Source organism: Salvelinus alpinus, chromosome 18 (genome assembly GCF_045679555.1).
Source record: "Salvelinus alpinus chromosome 18, SLU_Salpinus.1, whole genome shotgun sequence".
NCBI lineage: Eukaryota > Metazoa > Chordata > Actinopteri > Salmoniformes > Salmonidae > Salvelinus > Salvelinus alpinus.
This window is the reverse complement of record NC_092103.1, coordinates 34,893,080-34,913,409: the sequence shown is the minus strand read 5'-3', so window position 1 is coordinate 34,913,409 and position 20,330 is coordinate 34,893,080. Positions and strand designations below refer to the sequence as shown.

Here is a 20,330-nt window from a genome sequence, read left to right as displayed (position 1 = left end):
GGGGGGGGGGGGTGATATTTGTGCATCTAACTTTCTCACTCATCATTATTGATGATTTATTCAGTGTTATCCGTATTCATGGTAGTATCCACATTCAGGTAGATATTCTTATTTACAATAAAAGTGACTCCAAAATGACAATACATTTACCATTCATTTCTATAATGGCAGAAGACCATTTCACATGGAAGAAAGGAGCCATTTCATTGGATGTAGTCTGGAGAAGGTTTGCAATGTGCAAGTGCAACCAAACCAAACGCTTTCTTTCTGGCGAAGTATTTGTCACGAGCAGTGTGAACAGACCCTAAAACCATCTAATCCTGAAATGAGGGAGTAAAGCTGCATTGTAACTAAGTAACAAATCAGGATAAACAAACAAAAACAAACAGAAAAAAGACAGATGTATACAAGGATTGGGTTTATTTACTATGAAACAGCAGATATTGAAATAGTTCAATGCAATGTTCTCTGCACACACAACTCTCAGCTTCCAGAGAATTGGGAAAAAAATCTATACAAAAAATTCCTGGAGAGAAACTAGCGCTGGTCCGGTTCTCATCATCATCATCATGGTAACATTATTCTACATTTGTACCTGAAAACTACGAGCTTAAATCTGCATCCTTGATTCATATTCTCTCTAGATAAGCATATATATTAATATACAGTTTTCTACCCCATCAAAAAAACCAACATTTCTCCCAAACAATATAAGTAGCATAAGTAATGATGACCTTTTTTACAATATACATTGTCTTTTAATACAATATAAATGGACATGAAACATAACCAACAGTACAATATTGTTAAAACAGATGGAAAATATTTACTTTGAATCACATAGTTAATCCCTTGTCTTAGCATATGTCATTAATTAGCATATGTCTGTAATTAGATCAACTAAAAAAAACAAAACTTTATGGGGTGGAGAACGACTGAGGCAACCAAGATGGCCGCCAAAATAGCCAACCCCTATCATGGTTGCTGGGAAACATGGGTCGTGTTCATTAGGCACCAAACGGAAGAAAACGTACTGAAACAGGGAGGGACTACCTAAACTTGTCCAATAAGAAATTTTTATTTTTGTTTTCTGTTTCAAAACATTTTGCTACAGTGTGCACTAATGAATATGACCCTGGTAGGGTCTCTGGTCCACGCCAAAAACTCCTATCCCCAATCCCCACTCCAAAGACTCCTATCCCCATTCCCTACTACAAAGACTCCTATCATCATTCCCCACTCCAAAGACTCCAGCCTCATTCCCCACTCCAAAGACTCCAGCCTCATTCCCCACTCCAAAGACTCCAGCCTCATTCCCTACTCCAAAGACTCCTATCCCCACAACCAGATAGGTGCTGCCATCACCTTTTCATCAGATCTGTTTAGACTAAGGGCTAGGAGCAAAGGGTAGACAACTAGGGGCCAGGGGAAGGACCAAGGGGTTGATTCTGGACCAGGCCTTTATCTAGGCGTTTCCTGTCTCCACAGGACAGTGGGTAACATATGTATTCCCTGCACACATGGGTAGTTACACTGCAACATGGGAAATTGAGTTTCCTGAAAGAGTCTGTAAGACTGAATACTAGAGTCACGCACACGGTCAGTCATGCACACACACACACACACACCAGGCCAGCCACACAAGAGCACATATCACTTCTGTGTGTGTGTGGAATGTTAATGGAACTCAACCTACTCGGCTATCAAGGATGAGAAAATCAACAAGGTGCTTTAGATGTGACAAACACAAACATATTGTCTATTCTGTAAGGTGTCTATGTGGACTTGTGTCTGTTTTATCAATTCTGTATGGTGTCTGGGTAAATATACTGAGTGAATAAAGGGTATTGTGATTGTCTCTATGGCAACTTGGCCAAACAAAAGGAATGGATGAAAGCAGACTGGGTCAGAGTTGGCGGCCGTAAGAGAGGTCACACACACACACACACACACACACATCACAGCTCAGACCTGAAGCTAAACATTGACTGTGCAAAGGAATGGACACAAGTGTTACATCAGCTCTCTTAAAGGGATAGTACGAACATTTTCAAATACATATTTGTTTCTTTAATGTTGGGTGATCTAGCCCTTTAACTAGAGAAAACAGTTCCAATCATCCCGTAGGTTTCCTGATATACTGTATACAGGCCTTCCATTAGGTCTAGATAGACAAATATGTGGGAGTGTATCAAATAAAATATGGACGTATAATCAAACAACTAAAGCAAATCACCAAAAGCGGTGTAAACATTTCTGTGAAGTGGCTTTTTTTGACCAACCTGTGTCTAATGCTTGGATGGACGGGTTGTGACAACACGCACGCACAATTGCACACACACAGGGGGTTGACGTGAGTTGCTTTGGCACACAGATAGGCTAATAATGAAGGAACACGCAATGTAACTTTTAGGCAAAGGAGGCTGAATTACAACAGGGAGGAGAGGCGCACACACACACACGATTGGTGTGAAACGTATAATGAATGAGGAAAACGGCTGAGGATAGTGCAGTAGCCACACACACACACCACACACACAGACGCTCACTCAGCCAGGTCCAATCACTGCATTCCAGAGATAAGAGATTCACTGATAAAAATATATATATATTTAAAAAAAGCCTCCTTGTTGGTTGTCTGAGTAACACACATAGTTCTGACAGAGAGAACTTCATTACCCATGAGCCTCCTCTTCCGTTGAACTTTCCTGGGATTTACTTCCACCTGTGGAACCCAGCCAATGAGAGAGAGGGGGAGGCCGTGAGTGGGGAGATGACATCACACAATGACATAATGCCACCGATTAGGAGGTTACAATGCAGCCCACTATTACATCACAATGCCACCCTGTGACATCACAATATGCTCTTTGACATTGACATTCAATGCAATGGACACATTTTGGTGCTTGTTTCTTTTTGTCAACAAACATGCAGCCTTTACCTCCTGTGGGTGTCCTGTACACACAGAAGGAGATGGAGAAAAGCAGCATACGTACCCAGTAGAGAGGGATGAGATGGGGCAGCCAGAAAAGGACAGAAAGATGCGACGAGATAGAACAAGGAAACAGACATAAGCTTTTCAAGCACATACACACCTCTATTTCCAAACCGCGCACACACACACACACCCTCTCATTCAACCTGACCTGATTGCATCTCACTATCTGTAAGATACAAATAAAGGGCACTAAAATAAAATGGCACTAAGTATTTCGAGAAGAAACAGTCTAAAAGAACCCCTCTAACTGGGTACATTCCACACAAAGCTTTATCCCAGTGTCTGTGAAGGATCTGGCAAAGAGACTAACTCTTCTAAAGGCCATATTCAGACTTGAAATCTGCATGCTTAACTTTTACATAAACCATACAGTGATGTCAATAGAAGACTTCAGTTGCAGATCTCAAGTCTGAATAAATCCCTAAATGACTCGCAGGTGCTTTGTGACTGACTGAAAATGTAATTCTCTCAATGCCTTGGTGTCCTTTTAGTGTGTGTGTGTGTGTTGTAGTTGTCATGCCACTGAGGAGACTGTGTTTTGTTACCTCATGCACACAGAAAACACTAACAGTAGTTCTCAATGGTGTCAAAAAAGGAAAAGTTTACAGGGAACTCTGGAGTTGCCCGAGGAGAGGAGGCGACAGGGGAGAGGAGAAGACGGGAGAGGAGGAGTCAGGGAAAGGAGGAAACAGGAGAAAGGGAAGAGAAAAAAGAGAAAGAGAGAAGTCTTAGTTCACCTAAAGGGAGTACAGGTTATACATTATGGAGAGAAGTCTTAGTTCACCTAAAGGGAGTACAGGTTATACATTATGGAGAGAAGTAACAATTGTTATTATACTCTCATCTTCAGTTTCTCTTCATTCTAGCCCATGGTGTTAGTATAAGGGTGTGTGTATACAGTGTGTACATTGTGTGCTACTCCTACCTTGTGTGACAGTGTTCCTCTCGTTGAGCAGCTTGGTCTGACTGTTAGGCAAGATCTTGATCTCAGGAGATTCTGGGCTCTGGCCAACACGCGACGCCATCAAAGCATTCAGGTACTGCATGCGAGTCACCTGGCAGAGGGAGGGTACTGTTAGTCTGACACACACACACGGAGAAAGACAAACACACACACACACTGACCCGTATGAGCTGCAGGTCAGTGAGGGCGTGGACGGTGTAGTCAGGACAGTAGCTGGACGGGCTGGCGGCGTCTCCCATCTCAAATGGATCCCTGGGAGGACGATGCTGGGTCGAAACTGGAGACTGGTGCACTGGACACACACACACAGGTGAATCAAACACACACACACACAAATGCTGCAGTCAGCAAAATGTTGTGCCACCCCCAGTAAATGTATGCCACGATGGTGTTGCGCTGAAGTTGACAGGAAACTCAAGAGACAGAACTCCAGTGTCAGCTCATGTTGTGCTTCCCTGTCAAACTGTGCTGCCTTCGAATACCGCATCAAATAATTATGACACTAACTTTGCATTATGTAATCAAATAATTACAACAGAGTAAATGTAAATGAGGCTAGTAGTCTGGAACTCCTCCTAGAACAGGGGCAGGTAACTACATTCAGCCACAGGAACATTTTTGTTGGAGCGGACGGTCGGGGGACCGGAACATAATTAGAATAATTTGTACACTGCAAATTGATCACAACTAAGCCTAAACATTGAGACATGATCACATACACCACATGACCAAAAGTATGTGGACACCTGCTCATCGAACATCTCATTCCAAAATCATGGGCATTAATATGGAGTTGGTCCCTCTTTGCTGCCATAACAGCGTCCACTCTTCTGGGAAGGTTTTCCACTAGATGTTGGAACATTGCTGCGGGGACTTGCTTCCATTCAGCCACAAGAACATTAGTGAGGTCAGGCACTGATGTTGGGCGAGTAGGCCAGGCTCGCAGTCGGCGTTCCAATTCATCCCAAAGGTGTTGGATGGAGTTGAGGTCAGGGCTCTGTGCAGGCCAGTCAAGTTCTTTCACACAGATCTCAATAAACCATTTCTGTATGGACCTCGCTTTGTGCACGGGGGCATTGTTATGCTGAAACAGGAAAGGGCCTTCCCCAAACTGTTTCCACAAAGTTGGAAGCACAGAATCGTCTAGAATGTCATTGTATGCTGTAGCATTAAGACTTCCCTTCACTGGAACAAAGGGGCCTAGCCCGTCCACATACTTTTGGAAATATAGTCTTGTTTTATTCGTGGGAACACTGAGAACAAACTTATTTCTTGCTGAATTTTACAAAAAACTATTTTGTAAAAAAATGACTTGCGGGCCAATTTAGCTGACTCCTGTCCTAGAAGCTCTAGCTAGCCGATGTGGACTGATAACCTACAGGGTTGTATTCAATAGGCACTAAGCAGAGGAAAACAGACCGAAACGTTGTGAAACATTTTAGAACATCTTTCATTGACAGCCCTAATGAGCCGGACCCAGGTAATGGTACTAGTGAGGTATCTACGCATGTGCGTGCTGCAGTTCTGTGTCTTACCTGAGGTTGGCGCTGTGAGTGCAGACACACCGTAGTATGTGAACGCTCCATTTTCAAACTTCAAGCCCTCTTTACCGATTTCAACCTCCACACGCCCCTACAGGGACATAGTCAGGTACTGTAAAACATGTGCATGTGCCAACACACACACACTGACCTGTAGTAGCAGTATGAAGTAGTCTACGGGGTGGTTGCGTGTGTAGAGGTAGTGGTCACACACACAAAATACATGCACACTGACCTGTAGTAGCAGTATGAAGTAGTCTACGGGGTGGTTGCGTGTGTAGAGGTAGTGGTCGGGGCTCAGGCGGTTAGAGGGGTCAAAGTGAACTTCCTGGTTGACACTGGGGTGACGGAGCAGGTGGAACAACACCTTCTCTGACACACGGGCTGGACTGAAGTGCTCTACCTCTGCAAGGAGAGACACACACAGCACCTTTTCAGAACACACACTGATTATCATTGCTTTGTTCAAGCGTCCTGTCTAACACACAGGTCTGTGGAGCTTTAGTTATCCAATACATTTGTGTGGGGCTGGGGCAAAAGCCTGCAACTATCCAGGAGCAGGGTTGGCGAACCCTGGCCTATGGTTTCATCACTGATCAAAAGCATACTAGTTTGTCTAACGAACCTTACGTCTTAGTCTTAGTAATTAATTACACTTCTATCGTAGTATACATTCTGTTCTATTTTCAGTCCAAACCTCAGCGGCTAAAGGTCAATCTATGTCAAGAAGCTGAAGAGGACAGAGAAAGGTCAAATAACACCCACCCACATCCAGAGTGTAGTCCTATAATGCAGACAGATTAACGATCCAGGCCGAACATCCATTCCTGCATATTTTCCACTGTGAAGACTTCCAGTGTGTTTCCATTAACTTCTGTTACAGTGATGTAACCATTACTAGTGATGTAATCATTACTAGTGGTGATAAAGTGTTATTGTCCTGGTTAGAGGTCGACCGATTATGATTTTTCAACGCCAATACCGATTATTGGAGGACCAAAAAAAGCCGATACCAATTAAAAATCGGCAGATTTTTTAATATATATATTTGTAATAATGACAATTACAACAATACTGAAGGAACAATGAACACTTATTTTAACTTAATATAATACATAAATAAAATCTATTTAGTCTCAAATAAATAATGAAACATGCTCAATTTGGTTTAAATAATTCAAAAACACAGTGTTGGAGAAGTAAAAGTGCAATATGTGCCATGTAAAAAAGCTAACGTTTAAGTTCCTTGCTCAGAAAGCTGGTGGTTCAATATTCCCAGTTAAGAAGTTTTAGGTTGTAGTTATTATAGGAATTATGACGGGTCGACTATTTCTCTCTATACCATTTGTATTTCTTATACCTTTGACTATTGGATGTTCTAATAGGTACTTTAGTATTGCCAGCCTAATCTCAGGAGTTGAGAGGCTTGAAGTCATAAACAGCATGTGAATCAAGCATTGCTAAGAGCTGCTGGCAAACGCAGTAAAGTTTGAATGAATGCTTACGAGCCTGCTGCTGCCTACCCCCACTCAGTCAGACTGCTCTATCAAATCATAGACTTAATTATAATAAACACACAAATACGAGCCTTAGGTCATTAATATGGTCAAATCCGGAAACTATCACCTCGAAAACAACATTTTTATTCTTTCAGTGAAATACGGAACCATTCCGTATTTTATCGAACAAGTGGCAACCCTAAGTCTAAATATTTCTGTTACATTGCACAACCTTTAATGTTATGTCATAATTACGTAAAATTCTGGCAAATTAGTTCGCAACGAGCCAGGCGGCCCAAACGGTTACATATACCCTGACTCTGCGTGCAATGAATGCAAGAGAAGTGACACAATTTCCCGAGTTAATATTGCCTGCTAACATGAATTTATTTTAACTAAATAGGCTGGTACATTTTTTTTTACTTCTGTGTATTGATTTTAAGAAAGGCATTGATGTTTATGGTTAGGTACATTCGTGATTATGTGACGATTGATTGTTTTTTTATAAGATAAGTTTAATGCTAGCTAGCAACTTACCTTGGCTCCTTGCTGCACCCGCGTAACAGGTGGTCAGCCTACCACGCAGTTTCCTCATGGAATGCAATGGAATCGGCCACGATTGGCACCCAAAAATGCTGATTACCGATTATTATGAAAACTTGAAATCGGCCCTAATTAAATCGGCCATGGCCATTAATCGGTCGACCTCTAGTCCTGGTAAATCACTGACTGAATGAGACAGGTACCGCAACAACACAACTCACGAGATCATTGTATGTCTCCGTGCGTTACGCACACGCGTGCGCACCCTCACCTCTGGAGAGGAAGCGGTGTGTGGCCAGCAGTAGCTGAGGTGAGGTGCGGATCTTGGGTTCTCCCTCTGGGAGTTTGAACAGAGAGAACTCTTGGTGGACGCTGCGAGGTTCCAGAGGAATCTCCAGAGGGGCCAGGGGACGCTTCACCTTCATGTCCACTACAGAGAGAGGGTGGAGGGAGTAGGGGTTAGTGGACAGGGGGAGTGAGAGGTGTTAGGGGACAGGGAGAGGGAACAGGGAGAAGGATGAAAGAGGATGAGATTAGGAAAGAGAATGCCCGAGAGAAGGAGAAGTGTAATGTTTAACCATCAATATTTCCTTACAAAATACACATTGTATCCTCTTTCCCAAACATTTAGTGTAGACATTGCACACACACACTACCGTTCAAAGGTTTGGGGTCACTTACAACGCTGTGTAGGCCCTGGTGCACAACTGAGCAAGAGGACAAGTACATCAGAGTGTCTAGTTTGAGAAACAGACGCCTCACAAGTCCTCAACTGTCAGCTTCATTAAATAGTACCCGCAAAACACCAGTCTCAACGTCAACAGTGAAGAGGCGACTCCGGGATGCTGGCCTTCTAGGCAGAGTTCCTCTGTCCAGTGTCTGTGTTCTTTTGCCCATCTAAATCTTATCTTTTTATTGGCCAGTCTGAGATATGGCTTTTTCTTTGCCCTAGAGGGTCAGAATCCCGGAGTCGCCTCTTCACTGTTGACGTTGAGACTGGTGTTTTGCGGGTACTATTTAATGAAGCTGACAGTTGAGGACTTGTGAGGCGTCTGTTTCTCAAACTAGACACTCTGATGTACTTGTCCTCTTGCTCAGTTGTGCACCGGGGCCTCCCACTCCTTTCTATTCTGGTTAGAGACAGTTTGCGCTGTTCTGTGAAAGGAGTAGTACACAGCGTTGTACGAGATCTTCAGTTTCTTGGCAATTTCTCGCATGGAATAGCCTTCATTTCTCAGAACAAGAATAGACTGACGAGTTTCAGAAGAAAGGTATTTGTTTCTGGCCATTTTGAGCCTGTAATCAAACCCACAAATGATGATGCTCCAGATACTCAACTAGTCTAAAGGCCAGTTTTATTGCTTGTTTAATCAGAACAACAGTTTTCAGCTGTGCTAACATAATTGCAAAATGGTTTTCTAATGATCAATTAGCCTTTTAAAATGATAAACTTGGATTAGCTAACACAACGTGCCATTGGAACACAGGAGTGATGGTTGCTGATAAATGTAGATATTCCATTAAAATCAGCCGTTTCCAGCTACAATAGTCCTTTACAACATTAATATTGTCTACACTATTTCTGATCAATTTGATGTTATATTAATGGATTTTTTTTGTTGCTTTTCTTTCAAAAACAAGGACATTTCTAAGTGACCCCAAACTTTTGAACGTTAGTACACTGCTCAAAAAAATAAAGGGAACACTTAAACAACACAATGTAACTCCAAGTCAATCACACTTCTGTGAAATCAAACTGTCCACTTAGGAAGCAACACTGATTGACAATAAATTTCACATGCTGTTGTGCAAATGGAATAGACAAAAGGTGGAAATTATAGGCAATTAGCAAGACACCCCCAAAAAAGGAGTGATTCTGCAGGTGGTGACCACAGACAACTTCTCAGTTCCTATGCTTCCTGGCTGATGTTTTGGTCACTTTTGAATGCTGGCGGTGCTCTCACTCTAGTGGTAGCATGAGACGGAGTCTACAACCCACACAAGTGGCTCAGGTAGTGCAGTTCATCCAGGATGGCACATCAATGCGAGCTGTGGCAAAAAGGTTTGCTGTGTCTGTCAGCGTAGTGTCCAGAGCATGGAGGCGCTACCAGGAGACAGGCCAGTACATCAGGAGACGTGGAGGAGGCCGTAGGAGGGCAACAACCCAGCAGCAGGACCGCTACCTCCGCCTTTGTGCAAGGAGGTGCACTGCCAGAGCCCTGCAAAATGACCTCCAGCAGGCCACAAATGTGCATGTGTCTGCTCAAACGGTCAGAAACAGACTCCATGAGGGTGGTATGAGGGCCCGACGTCCACAGGTGGGGGCTGTGCTTACAGTCCAGCACCGTGCAGGACGTTTGGCATTTGCCAGAGAACACCAAGATTGGCAAATTCGCCACTGGCGCCCTGTGCTCTTCACAGATGAAAGCAGGTTCACACTGAGCACATGAGCACATGTGACAGACGTGACAGAGTCTGGAGACGCCGTGGAGAATGTTCTGCTGCCTGCAACATCCTCCAGCATGACCGGTTTGGCGGTGGGTCAGTCATGGTCCCAATGCCCCAGGGCAGTGATTGGGGACACTGCTCTGTGTAGGGTGCCGTCTTTCGGATGGGACGTTAAACGGGTGTCCTGACTCTCTGAGGTCATTAAAGATCCCATGGCACTTATCGTAAGAGTAGGGGTGTTCACCCCGGTGTCCTGGCTAAATTCCCAATCTGGCCCTCAACCATCACGGTCACCTAATAATCCCCAGTTTACAATTGGCTCATTCATCCCCCTCCTCTCCCCTGTAACTATTCCCCAGGTCGTTGCTGCAAATGAGAACGTGTTCTCAGTCAACTTACCTGGTAAAATAACGGTAAAATAAAAAATAAAATAAAAAATGGTGTGGGGTGGCATTTCTTTGTGGGGCCGCACAGCCCTCCATGTGCTCGCCAGAGGTAGCCTGACTACCATTAGGTACCGAGATGAGATCCTCAGACCCCTTGTGAGACCATATGCTGACACATGCACATTTGTGGCCTGCTGGAGGTCATTTTGCAGGGCTCTGGCAGTGCACCTCCTTGCACAAAGGCGGAGGTAGCGGTCCTGCTGCTGGGTTGTTGCCCTCCTACGGCCTCCTCCACGTCTCCTGATGTACTGGCCTGTCTCCTGGTAGCGTCTCCATGCTCTGGACACTACGCTGACAGACACAGCAAACCTTTTTGCCACAGCTCGCATTGATGTGCCATCCTGGATGAACTGCACTACCTGAGCCACTTGTGTGGGTTGTAGACTCCGTCTCATGCTACCACTAGAGTGAAAGCACCGCCAGCATTCAAAAGTGACCAAAACATCAGCCAGGAAGCATAGGAACTGAGAAGTGGTCTGTGGTCACCACCTGCAGAATCACTCCTTTTTTGGGGGTGTCTTGCTAATTGCCTATAATTTCCACCTTTTGTCTATTCCATTTGCACAACAGCATGTGAAATTTATTGTCAATCAGTGTTGCTTCCTAAGTGGACAGTTTAATTTCATAGAAGTGTGATTGACTTGGAGTTACATTGTGTTGTTTAAGTGTTCCCTTTATTTTTTTGAGCAGTGTATATACACACACGCGCACGCTCACACACACACACAAAATCGTGCTCTCTCTCTTACTGTAGCCGTCTGACTCATCCAGGATCTCTGATTTGATGATCTCCTCGATGACATCCTCCAAGGTGACCAATCCCAGCACCTCGTAGAAGGGATCCCCCTCCCCCTCGTTGTTCACCTTCTGAACAATGGCCAGGGCAGAGTTTCCTGGAAAGAGGGGGGGTGAAAGGGGGTAAAGGTCAAAGTTGAGGAGAGCTGGGTACCTTAGTGGTCATATCGCAAGCCGACCACAACTTTTTCACATTAGTCCACAAGGAGGGCAGGAGTGACGGTAAAGAAATTGACTTGATATTGTGGCTATCTTTCTAAAACGATCACCACATACACACACGTATTAACACACACCTTTCTTGAACTCCTCCAGCATGGCGTCCAGTTTAGTGTCGTTGAAGACAAAGTGTAGTGGGTGATTGTAGAACTTGGTGATGGTCGTCATGGGAGTACAATCGTCAGGATCGACCAGAGCCAGGTCCTTCACAAACAAGATCTCCACGATGTTGGACCTGGGTAAATTACATTAGATACCTGTTAGTGTGTGTGTGCTTGAATGACCCACCTGTCTTCTTTGTAGACAGGATGTGTGTGTATGTTTCTTTAAGTGTATGTCCCTTTGTGTGTGTGTGTGTGTGTGTGTGTTTTTGTAAGCCCGTCCACCCACTTCTCCTCTTCATAGATGGGGACTCGTGTGTATCCACTCTGCATGATCTCTGACATGGTGGAGAAGTCCAGCACAGCGGTGGACGGCAGCATGAAACAGTCGTTCAGTGGAGTAAGGATGTCCTCCACGGTCTTCCTGCGCAGCGCACCACGACTAAACTCCTCCTTCACAAACTCACTGCAAATCACAATGATGACAAACGATCATGATGGATTATAGCATTTACCATTTACTCGGTGTCAAAGAACTTTACAATCCCACATCAACCCATAGCCTTTAAACCCTAGACAGAGGGCAGTCACCTCCAGTCCTGCAAGCTTTTCAGCCCAGTACTCGCAAACCCGATCAGGTGTGTTAATGTTGGGCCGGAACAAAAGCTTGCCCCTGTTGGTCCTCATGACCTTGTGGGGTATAGGGACTAGATATAGATTGTTTATTGCAGTATGGGAATCACCATAGACACAGTTGTCCTATTGATCAGTGATAGAGCAGTGTATGGCAACCATGGACATAACACACATGGTCATACCGATGTGTGTGTCAGGTACCTGTAGGGATCATTGACGTTGGTGCGGATCATCTCCATGGCTCTCTCCCTCACACCGCAGGTGCTGATGTCACGTCTCAACACCAGGTCCAGCACCAGGCCCAGCGGGCACGACAGTGGGCACGTCAGCACCATACACACCTGGCAGAGGAAGATGTAACCTGTTCAATTCTACCTTCTTGTTAAGAAAAAAATGTATATGAGGTTGCTAGGAGCCACCGGTCCAGGTATTCCCTCCCTATTTGAGTCTGTTTTCTCTCGGTTGGTGCCTAATGAACATGACCCTTGCCTTCTGTTAGGTTCCATACAGACCTGTGCCAGCCAGGTGAAGCCTGGGGCTAGCTGGAAGCCGTAGCCGGAACACACTATGTGGGGAACAAGCTCTGACACCAGGAAGATGAGGAACCCGCTGGCGAAGACGGCGGGCGCTATGGAACCCAGGACCCTGTAGAGTAGCACACCGAGAACCGAGTGGCCCAGAGCGCACAGGAAGAGCAGAGAACACACCTAGAACCGAGAGTGGGGATGGCGTGAAGTTAGTGTGGATTTCAGAGTGATGTCATACATCTGAATATTATTTGATTTGATTTAAGACGTTAGGCCAGGGGTCTCTAGTCTTGGATGGATGTGCAGGCTTTTATTCCAACCTAGCACTAACACAGGGTTGGGGAGTAACTGATTACATAAAAAATATAATCAGTTGCGTTTCCAGCTAAAATATTGGAATCAGATGAGATACTTTTGAAAAACTAGATGATTACTTCTTGGATTACTTTTAAATTCAGAAAGGATGTTTGTGAAAAAAATACATAATGATACCTTAATGTTTTCGCAATGACATTAAATTCAGCATTGAAAAAAGCTGCACGTTTAAGTTTGTGCCATCTGAGCGAGTCTAACCCCAAGTCAGAGACTACTATGATGACACATCAAATGCGTTTGATGGATCCCTTTTGTCTTCTTCTAACGCCTCTTAAAGGAAATGTAATCCAAAGTTACAAAGTAATCAGATTACATTACTGAGTTTGGGTAATACAAAAGTTACATTACTGATTACAATTTTGGACAGGTAACCAGTAACGGATTATATTTAAAAAGTAACCTACCTAACCCTGATAACACACCTATTTCAACAAATGAAGGTCCAGACACGAGCTGATTATTTGAAACAAGTGTGTTAGTGCTGGGATGGAACAAAAGCCTGCACACCTAATAGCATAGCATCCAGGAGGGGTATAAATTGGGACCCCAGGCATGGGGTCTGAGGGTGAAAGTATGTGAGGCTCTGCGTTTTTTCAAACATCTGAAACATCTTTGTCCTGCAATCTAGAGCCATAATCATTATTCTTAATTCAATGAAGAAATAAGACGTTTTTTCTGCATATCTAAGCATACCTCGAGTTGTCCTTTTTTAAAGAAACTAAATATGCTAAGATTGAAAGGAATGTGAGTTTTATTCAGCACATTTATTCAGTCTACCAACCTTGCCAGCAGACATGCCAGCTAAAATAGACAAGCTAGCTACTCTAATTTGAATGATAGCATAAAATTGCTACTTGGTAGGTAGTTATGAGGTTGAGATCTGAAACCTATGTGGGCTAGCTAACGCCAACTACAACTGCTAAATGGCTAGAAGTATTACAGAGAAGAAAAAAACCTATTATTATATATTTTTTTATATAAACAGGACGAATCTGAAGGGGTATGTGCCCCTGTATCCCCCATGGGCATCACGTCTCTGACCCCAGGTCTAATCCTTGTGTAGTTGTAGTAGTAGTAGTAGTAGTAGTAGTAGTAGTAGTAGTAGTAGTAGCAGTGACCCACCAGGCAGTTGCCTCGTCTCCGGATTGGCTCGAGGCGCTTGGCGGCCCGTTTGTCCTCCTCGGAGCCGCAGCTGTGGAAAACGTAGAGCTCCAGGGGGTCCAGCCACAACAGGCTGAGGTTCACGCTCCTCAGCACCCCGCACACCAGGGTCAGCAGCACGATCAGCACCGCCATACCCCACCGAGGGATGTAGTCTGCCGGGAGACCTGCGTCGTTGTTGATCTGCAACCTGTCCGGTCCCACCGACACCCAGCTTCCGTTCTTCAACACGCACAGGTGGTGGTGGTAGGTAGGGTTGGCATCATCCCCTCCTCCCATGGAGGATGCAGCGGGAGTTGTGCTGCTCTTGTCCCGCGTCTGTACCGTTATCAACCCGCTGTACTTCTCGTCCGCTGTGAACTCCCCGGTGACCTGGAAGGCGGCGGAGTCACGGCGGGTCTCCTGCTCGCACGGGTCAGCTGCATATTCCACCACCCCGGTCTCCTCCTGTCTTGTTCCAGCGAACGCCACCCACGGCCAGGTCCCATTTAGATCCAAACCAAACAGCCGAAGCTTGAAACTGGCCCCTTGCGGCGCAGAGATGATCCGCCCCTTCATATACACCTGGCCTTCTGGGTCCTCCAGTCGCAGCCCCAGAACCCACGGGGCTTGCTGGGTGCAGGCGCCGTCCCTGATCCTCCAGCAGAGCAATAATATCATCAACAAGAACCGTAGGTCTGCCAAGCTGGCCACCATATTGGAATTGGGCAGCTGGGCTTTGCGCGAATCATGTGACTGCCTGCCCGTGTCGCAGCTGCCCGCCCACGGATGCTCTGCGAGCCACACAGCGCTCAGAAAGAAACTGGTTCCCTTTCGACGCCATTTTGGGGAGAAAGTGCATGAGTTTCGTGTCGTCCACTGCTCTCGTTTGGAGCCGCAATGGACATAAATTCCCCCTTTTTTTTTAACGCCTTCTCGAAAATCGACCAATGAGTCTCTATGGCTGATGACACCCAATCAAAAAAGTGGATTGTACCACGCCCATATTTGTTTGGGAGTCTTAACAAGTCAGCTTCCAACCAAATGTAAAATGTCCTTGCTATCCGGGATCCTTGGGACGTCCCTACCCCGCCCCCCCACTCCCATTGAAATTTACATTTAAAATGGTTAGGTAAGGTTTAGGGTACGGATGTCCCAAGGATCCCAGATAGCACTGACCAAAACTTAAAGGGGCTTCATCAATATTCCTTGAGGTATAATAGAGACCACTTAGGCAGCCTAAAGATGATGTAACTGCATGTTGTTAAAGCATTATTTAGTAATCCAGATTTCTGCTGTCCTCCTTTTGAAGATATTGTCGTCAGCTTTGTTCTGCACAGTGAAAACAATAGGCCTACAAAGGAGCGTTCAACTATAATGTTATTTCAGGATCCCTGTGAGTCCAAGTACAGAGCTCCAGGTAGAAGTTTCCTTTTGGCACAGATTTAGAATCAGCTTACCCTCCAACTCCTAACCCTGATCGCAGATGAGTTTAGGACCAAATGCATGATACTCTGTACAGAGAGACAGCTCCATCTGAGACAAAGACATCCCCTGGAGGATACAATCACCACAAAAGTAGCCTAAACAGTCCCACCCAGCACCACACTGACTGGGCAAGTTAAAACACGATGACTAAGGGTCTGTCACAGAGCCAAACACTGTAGTTATGTATAACCCCAATGAAACACAGCATAAACGTGCAGTGGAAGAGTTAAATTCCTATCTTCATGTAGCAACCTGCAGACTTAAACTTTCTGAAGAAAAACTGTCTTTGACAAACTGAACTACATGCTGTTGGGAAGTTATATGCACCACAAAGAAAGATACTGTTTGTTTACCTTTTATTACATGGCATTGGAAAAAAGTAAATCTAACAGTCACTAATGTTTGCCATCGGTGTGGCCTACTGTTGACATTACCATTGTGGGAATTTATTTAAACTTAAACTCTAGGTGGGAAAAACAGTGAACACAGACTGTGTAAAAAAAGAGCACACGAGACACAGGAGTTTACATAGAGAAATATATCTCAGGTTTATTAACCAAATATCGAGTTCTTCAGAACTCCATACAGATTCATTATTATAAAACAGTAAGTACACATTGCTTACCACAGAACGTATTGCTGATCAGTCATTACACATGAAAGTCGTTGTGGGACACAAGCACTCCAAACCCTAACCTCAAGTAATAAATAATATAACATTTAGAACTCTGACCGGCTTCTTGTGGAAGACTAGCAGAGAGAAAAACAGAGTGAAATCAGTGTGAACCCGGAGGCCAGACCCCTAGTCTCTGTCAGACTGTTCAGTGTGTGCTTATGGGTCTATCTAAAGAATCATTGTACCCATTCTAATTTCATGCACAAAAAACATCCTTCTTGGAGTTCTATTCTATTCCATAGTGGGGGTCTGGCTCTCAGGCTAGCAGTATGGCACTAGCCTGTTCCCAGATCTGTGTGTGCCGTCTTGCCAATTCCTGCACTGAACAAAAATATAAACGTAACACCTAAAGTGTTGGTTCCATGTTTAATGAGCTGAAATTAAATATCCAATACATTTCATATGCACACATTTGTTTACATCCCTGTTAGTGAGCATTTCTCCTTTGCCAAGATAATACAGCCACCTGACAGGTGTACCATATCAAGAAGCTGATTAAACAACATGATCATTACACAGGGGCACCTTGTGCTGGGGAAAATTAAAGGGAAATCTAAAATGTGCATTTGTGTCACAACAATTCCACAGATGTCTTAAGTTGAAGGAGTGTGCATTTGGCAGGGTGACTGCAGGAATGTCCACCTATTGCCAGAGAATTTAATGTTCATTTCTCTTCCATAAGCCACCTCCAACGTTGTTTTAGAGAATTTGGCAGTACGTCCAACCGGCCTCACAACCGCAGATCATGTGTATGGCGTCGTGTGGGTGAGCGGTTTGCTGATGTCAACGTCGTGAACAGAGTACCCCATGGTGGCAGTGGAGTTATGGTATGGACAGGCATAAGCTACGGAGAACGAACACAATTGAATTTTATCGATGGCAATTTGAATGCACAAAAACACTGTGACGAGATTGTGAGGCCCATTTTTTGGGGGCATCTGTGATCAACAGATGCATATCTGTATTCCCAGTTATGTGAAATCCATAGATTAGGGCCTAATGTTTCAATTGAATGATTTCCTCATATGAACTGTAACTCTGTAAAATCTTTGAAACTGTTGCATGTTGCGTTTATATTTTTGTTCAGTATATATAGTCATTGGTGTGACAATGGCCACGTAGTAGTTGGCAGACAGGCTAGTATGGCACCCTCGTGTCTCCTCAGTCATCACCTCTACCAGCCACCGGTGAATCAACCACCCACAGTGGAAAAGCGGTCTCTGGTCTGAGAATACAGCACCAGGAATCTTTATACCTCCTGGTCTAGGTCCCAGGTCTAATCACAACACTGGGGCTGAGCTAACAACCACACAACAGATCCTGGCTGCCAGTTAAGCTCTGCCGTCCCGCCAGGAGCTGGACAACCATCCCGCCAGGAGCTGGACAACCATCCCGCCAGGAGCTGGACAACCATCCCGCCAGTAGCTGGACAACCATCCCGCCAGGAGCTGGACAACCATCCCGCCAGGAGCTGGACAACCATCCCGCCAGGAGCTGGACATTAAAAAAAGCTTATAGGACTGTTCAGATCAGCGGTCAAAGAATTTAAACATTACTTGACCGGCGAGAGGGAAGAAGGGGGTAGAGAGAAGGGAAGAAGTGGTGGTGTGAGGGGAGAATAGAAGCTTGGGGAGTGGGTAAAGAAAGGACCGGAGAAGAGGCAAGAAGGGAGGAAGAGAGGAAAGAAAATTAGGAAAGGAAAAGAGGGGAAGGAGGCATGCTAATCTGCCCAGACAGTTAGCTAACAGCCAGCTAGCATCTAGCTAACAGCTAGCTACGCTACCACAGTGCTCTGACTTTGATCATTCGTCAAATGACAATTCACGGTCAGTGTTACTAAATGCTACAGAAGGCTACTTCAGCTGGGGGAAAAAAATAATCAGAGAGAAATGTTCTTTGAGGTCAAATCCAAGCAATGTTTTTATTGCCATTTCAATGTCTTCCTAGTAAAACGTCTTAGTCTAAAGAGATATACATTTTTATCTCCGGTAAGTATTCTCACAGAGGCTACTTTATACATGTGTTCCATAATAGGCATCCTCGCTTACTCCAATTACACACAAAATAGCAGACAAACGCCTGTTTCTTCATATACAGTAGTATTTACAGTAACATAATACAAGCAGGAAATATATAACATCTCTTCGCCTGTCACAATAACCCGTTGATAGACGCGATTGTCAGAAATGGAAGCCCGTTTCACAAGAGAACACATAACAAAAAACAGAATATTATTACTTTTCAAATAAATACAACATTTCTAAGTAGTCGAACAATGCTTTCCTAACATCACCGTTCCCAGTACACAGACTAGGAGCATCACAACCAACCAGTGGCTAGAATGCCATCCAGACCAGTGCTGTAACGGAACCAGTAAGACCCAATTCTACAAGTGACCTATGTGAACCAGCAGTCAGGTCTAGGGTTTCTGTGTGAAGAAGTGTGTAAGGCCACATCCACCATAGACTTAGAAAATCCTAGAATAGATGACCCCATTCAATACCCTGTACTAAGGGGCTTGTGTCAGTTCTATTCATTCTAATATGTGCTATACTCTTAAAATTCAGGTATGAACTCTTCCCTGTGGAACAGAATAAATACTCAGTCCTACCTCGCAGTTTGTGATTTTCTTACCAAATTCATGTGTGTAAATCAATCTTTTATCAAGTTGTTTTCCTTCATGTTGACAGTTGTTTGAGTTACTTCATTGTCAGTTCATTTATCTCTGGGGCTCAAGATCGGTAGATTTTCATGATAGCAGCGTTATATATCTGGTCTGCCCTCCATTCATAAAGAATGCATGGTGAAAGAGACACACAGTCATCTCTAAACTCTGTGTCCATTCCTCTGAAGGAGAGCCCAGTCCTACAGTTCCTCTATATGTGTTATAGACACCATATCTACCCATAAACAGCAAGCCTGGGCACAGAGCATGTAACAATTTCACTAATACATACAATAAAACCTACATCACATTGAATCTGAATGGTCAATTGTGGATCCCCTGTTTTGGAATGTCATTTTTGGAGTACATACAACATAAATGGGAAGGGAACATTGTGTTAGAGGTGGCATGCCTTTTTTCAGGTCATTAGCAGTGCCAACCACCACTCACTGACTGTAACATCACACAATAAAACTCTCAATTCTAAAGTTCATTGTGACATCACAAATTGGAACTTTGAACTCCATTGTGACATCACCCCTGAAAACAGTGAATTCTATATTCCATTGTGACATCACACAGTAACACTCGGAACTCTAGACTCCATTGTGACATCACTCCAAAGCAACCAATAATGTTAAACCACAGTGTCTCAGAAACCCAAGTGCTATTCCACTGCTTATGTGAGATGAAATAAACAGGAAAAGAAGCTAGTATCATAGTGGAATTGAGCTCTGTTCACAGTTAGGTGTGTGAGTGTGTAGGTGCTAGGGGGAGTTGGTTGCAATACAGTAGTAAAGTCTGTTCTGGAGTGTCAGTGTCATCATTCACAGTACATGGAGTTTTGAAAGTTTTCAACAAAATAAAATCTATAGAATATAAAACATTTGACATCAAATAAATCTCTCTCTTATATATATATATATACACACACAAAGTAATATGTAATGCAAAATAAATATTACTATTTATATTTAAATAATTCATAATATAATACACTTCACATCTCTGGTCAGGAGGTGGGTCTGTGTTAAACAAACCCACCTGTTAGTCAATCAGTCAGCCAACTCCTCCCTTCCAGTAATCCCACCCCCACCCCCACCCCCACCCCCACCCCAGCCTGATAGGCCTGACAGGGTCAGGTAATCAATCACTTCTAGTGTGTTTCATTCCACAAAAATCCCAAAATGAGATGCAGCCCAGGAGGTACACACACAAATCCTTACTCTCCTGTTGAGCCCTTGTGTAAACAGACCCCAAACGCAA

The 20,330-nt window shown here is 44.3% G+C and overlaps 1 protein-coding gene across 4 annotated transcripts; it reads right to left on the bottom strand.

Annotated features, from left to right (window-relative positions):
* Positions 1 to 403: 403 nt before the first annotated feature.
* LOC139544238 (metal transporter CNNM3-like) lies at positions 404 to 15,263 on the bottom strand. 4 transcript variants are annotated; one of them, XR_011668833.1, is made up of 13 exons: positions 14,218 to 15,263; positions 12,706 to 12,900; positions 12,395 to 12,534; positions 11,847 to 12,023; positions 11,534 to 11,691; positions 11,192 to 11,335; positions 7,820 to 7,978; positions 5,742 to 5,911; positions 5,501 to 5,597; positions 4,127 to 4,257; positions 3,927 to 4,056; positions 3,000 to 3,615; positions 404 to 2,725 (listed from the first exon to the last, which is right to left on the bottom strand). XR_011668833.1 is itself a non-coding variant. In XM_071351149.1 (13 exons), the coding sequence occupies exons 1-12, from the start codon at positions 14,950 to 14,952 to the stop codon at positions 3,566 to 3,568; spliced, it is 2,286 nt and encodes a 761-aa protein (XP_071207250.1). In that variant the 5' UTR covers positions 14,953 to 15,263; the 3' UTR covers positions 404 to 2,725; positions 3,547 to 3,565. The 4 variants fall into 4 exon arrangements, 3 of the variants coding, with proteins under 3 accessions (XP_071207250.1, XP_071207247.1, XP_071207248.1); XM_071351149.1 differs by having other exon boundaries at positions 3,547 to 3,615; XM_071351146.1 differs by having other exon boundaries at positions 404 to 3,615.
* Positions 15,264 to 20,330: the final 5,067 nt, after the last annotated feature.

Bases quoted from the DNA above. Each gene is read 5' to 3' on its own strand.
- LOC139544238 (XM_071351146.1), bottom strand. From the start codon at position 14,952: ATGGTGGCCAGCTTGGCAGACCTACGGTTCTTGTTGATGATATTATTG. The intron at 12,901-14,217 runs GTGGGTCACTGC...TCTCGGTTCTAG, and splicing joins GGAGACGAGGCAACTGCCTG to GTGTGTTCTCTGCTCTTCCT. The intron at 12,535-12,705 runs GTCTGTATGGAA...TTCCTCTGCCAG, and splicing joins GCTTCACCTGGCTGGCACAG to GTGTGTATGGTGCTGACGTG.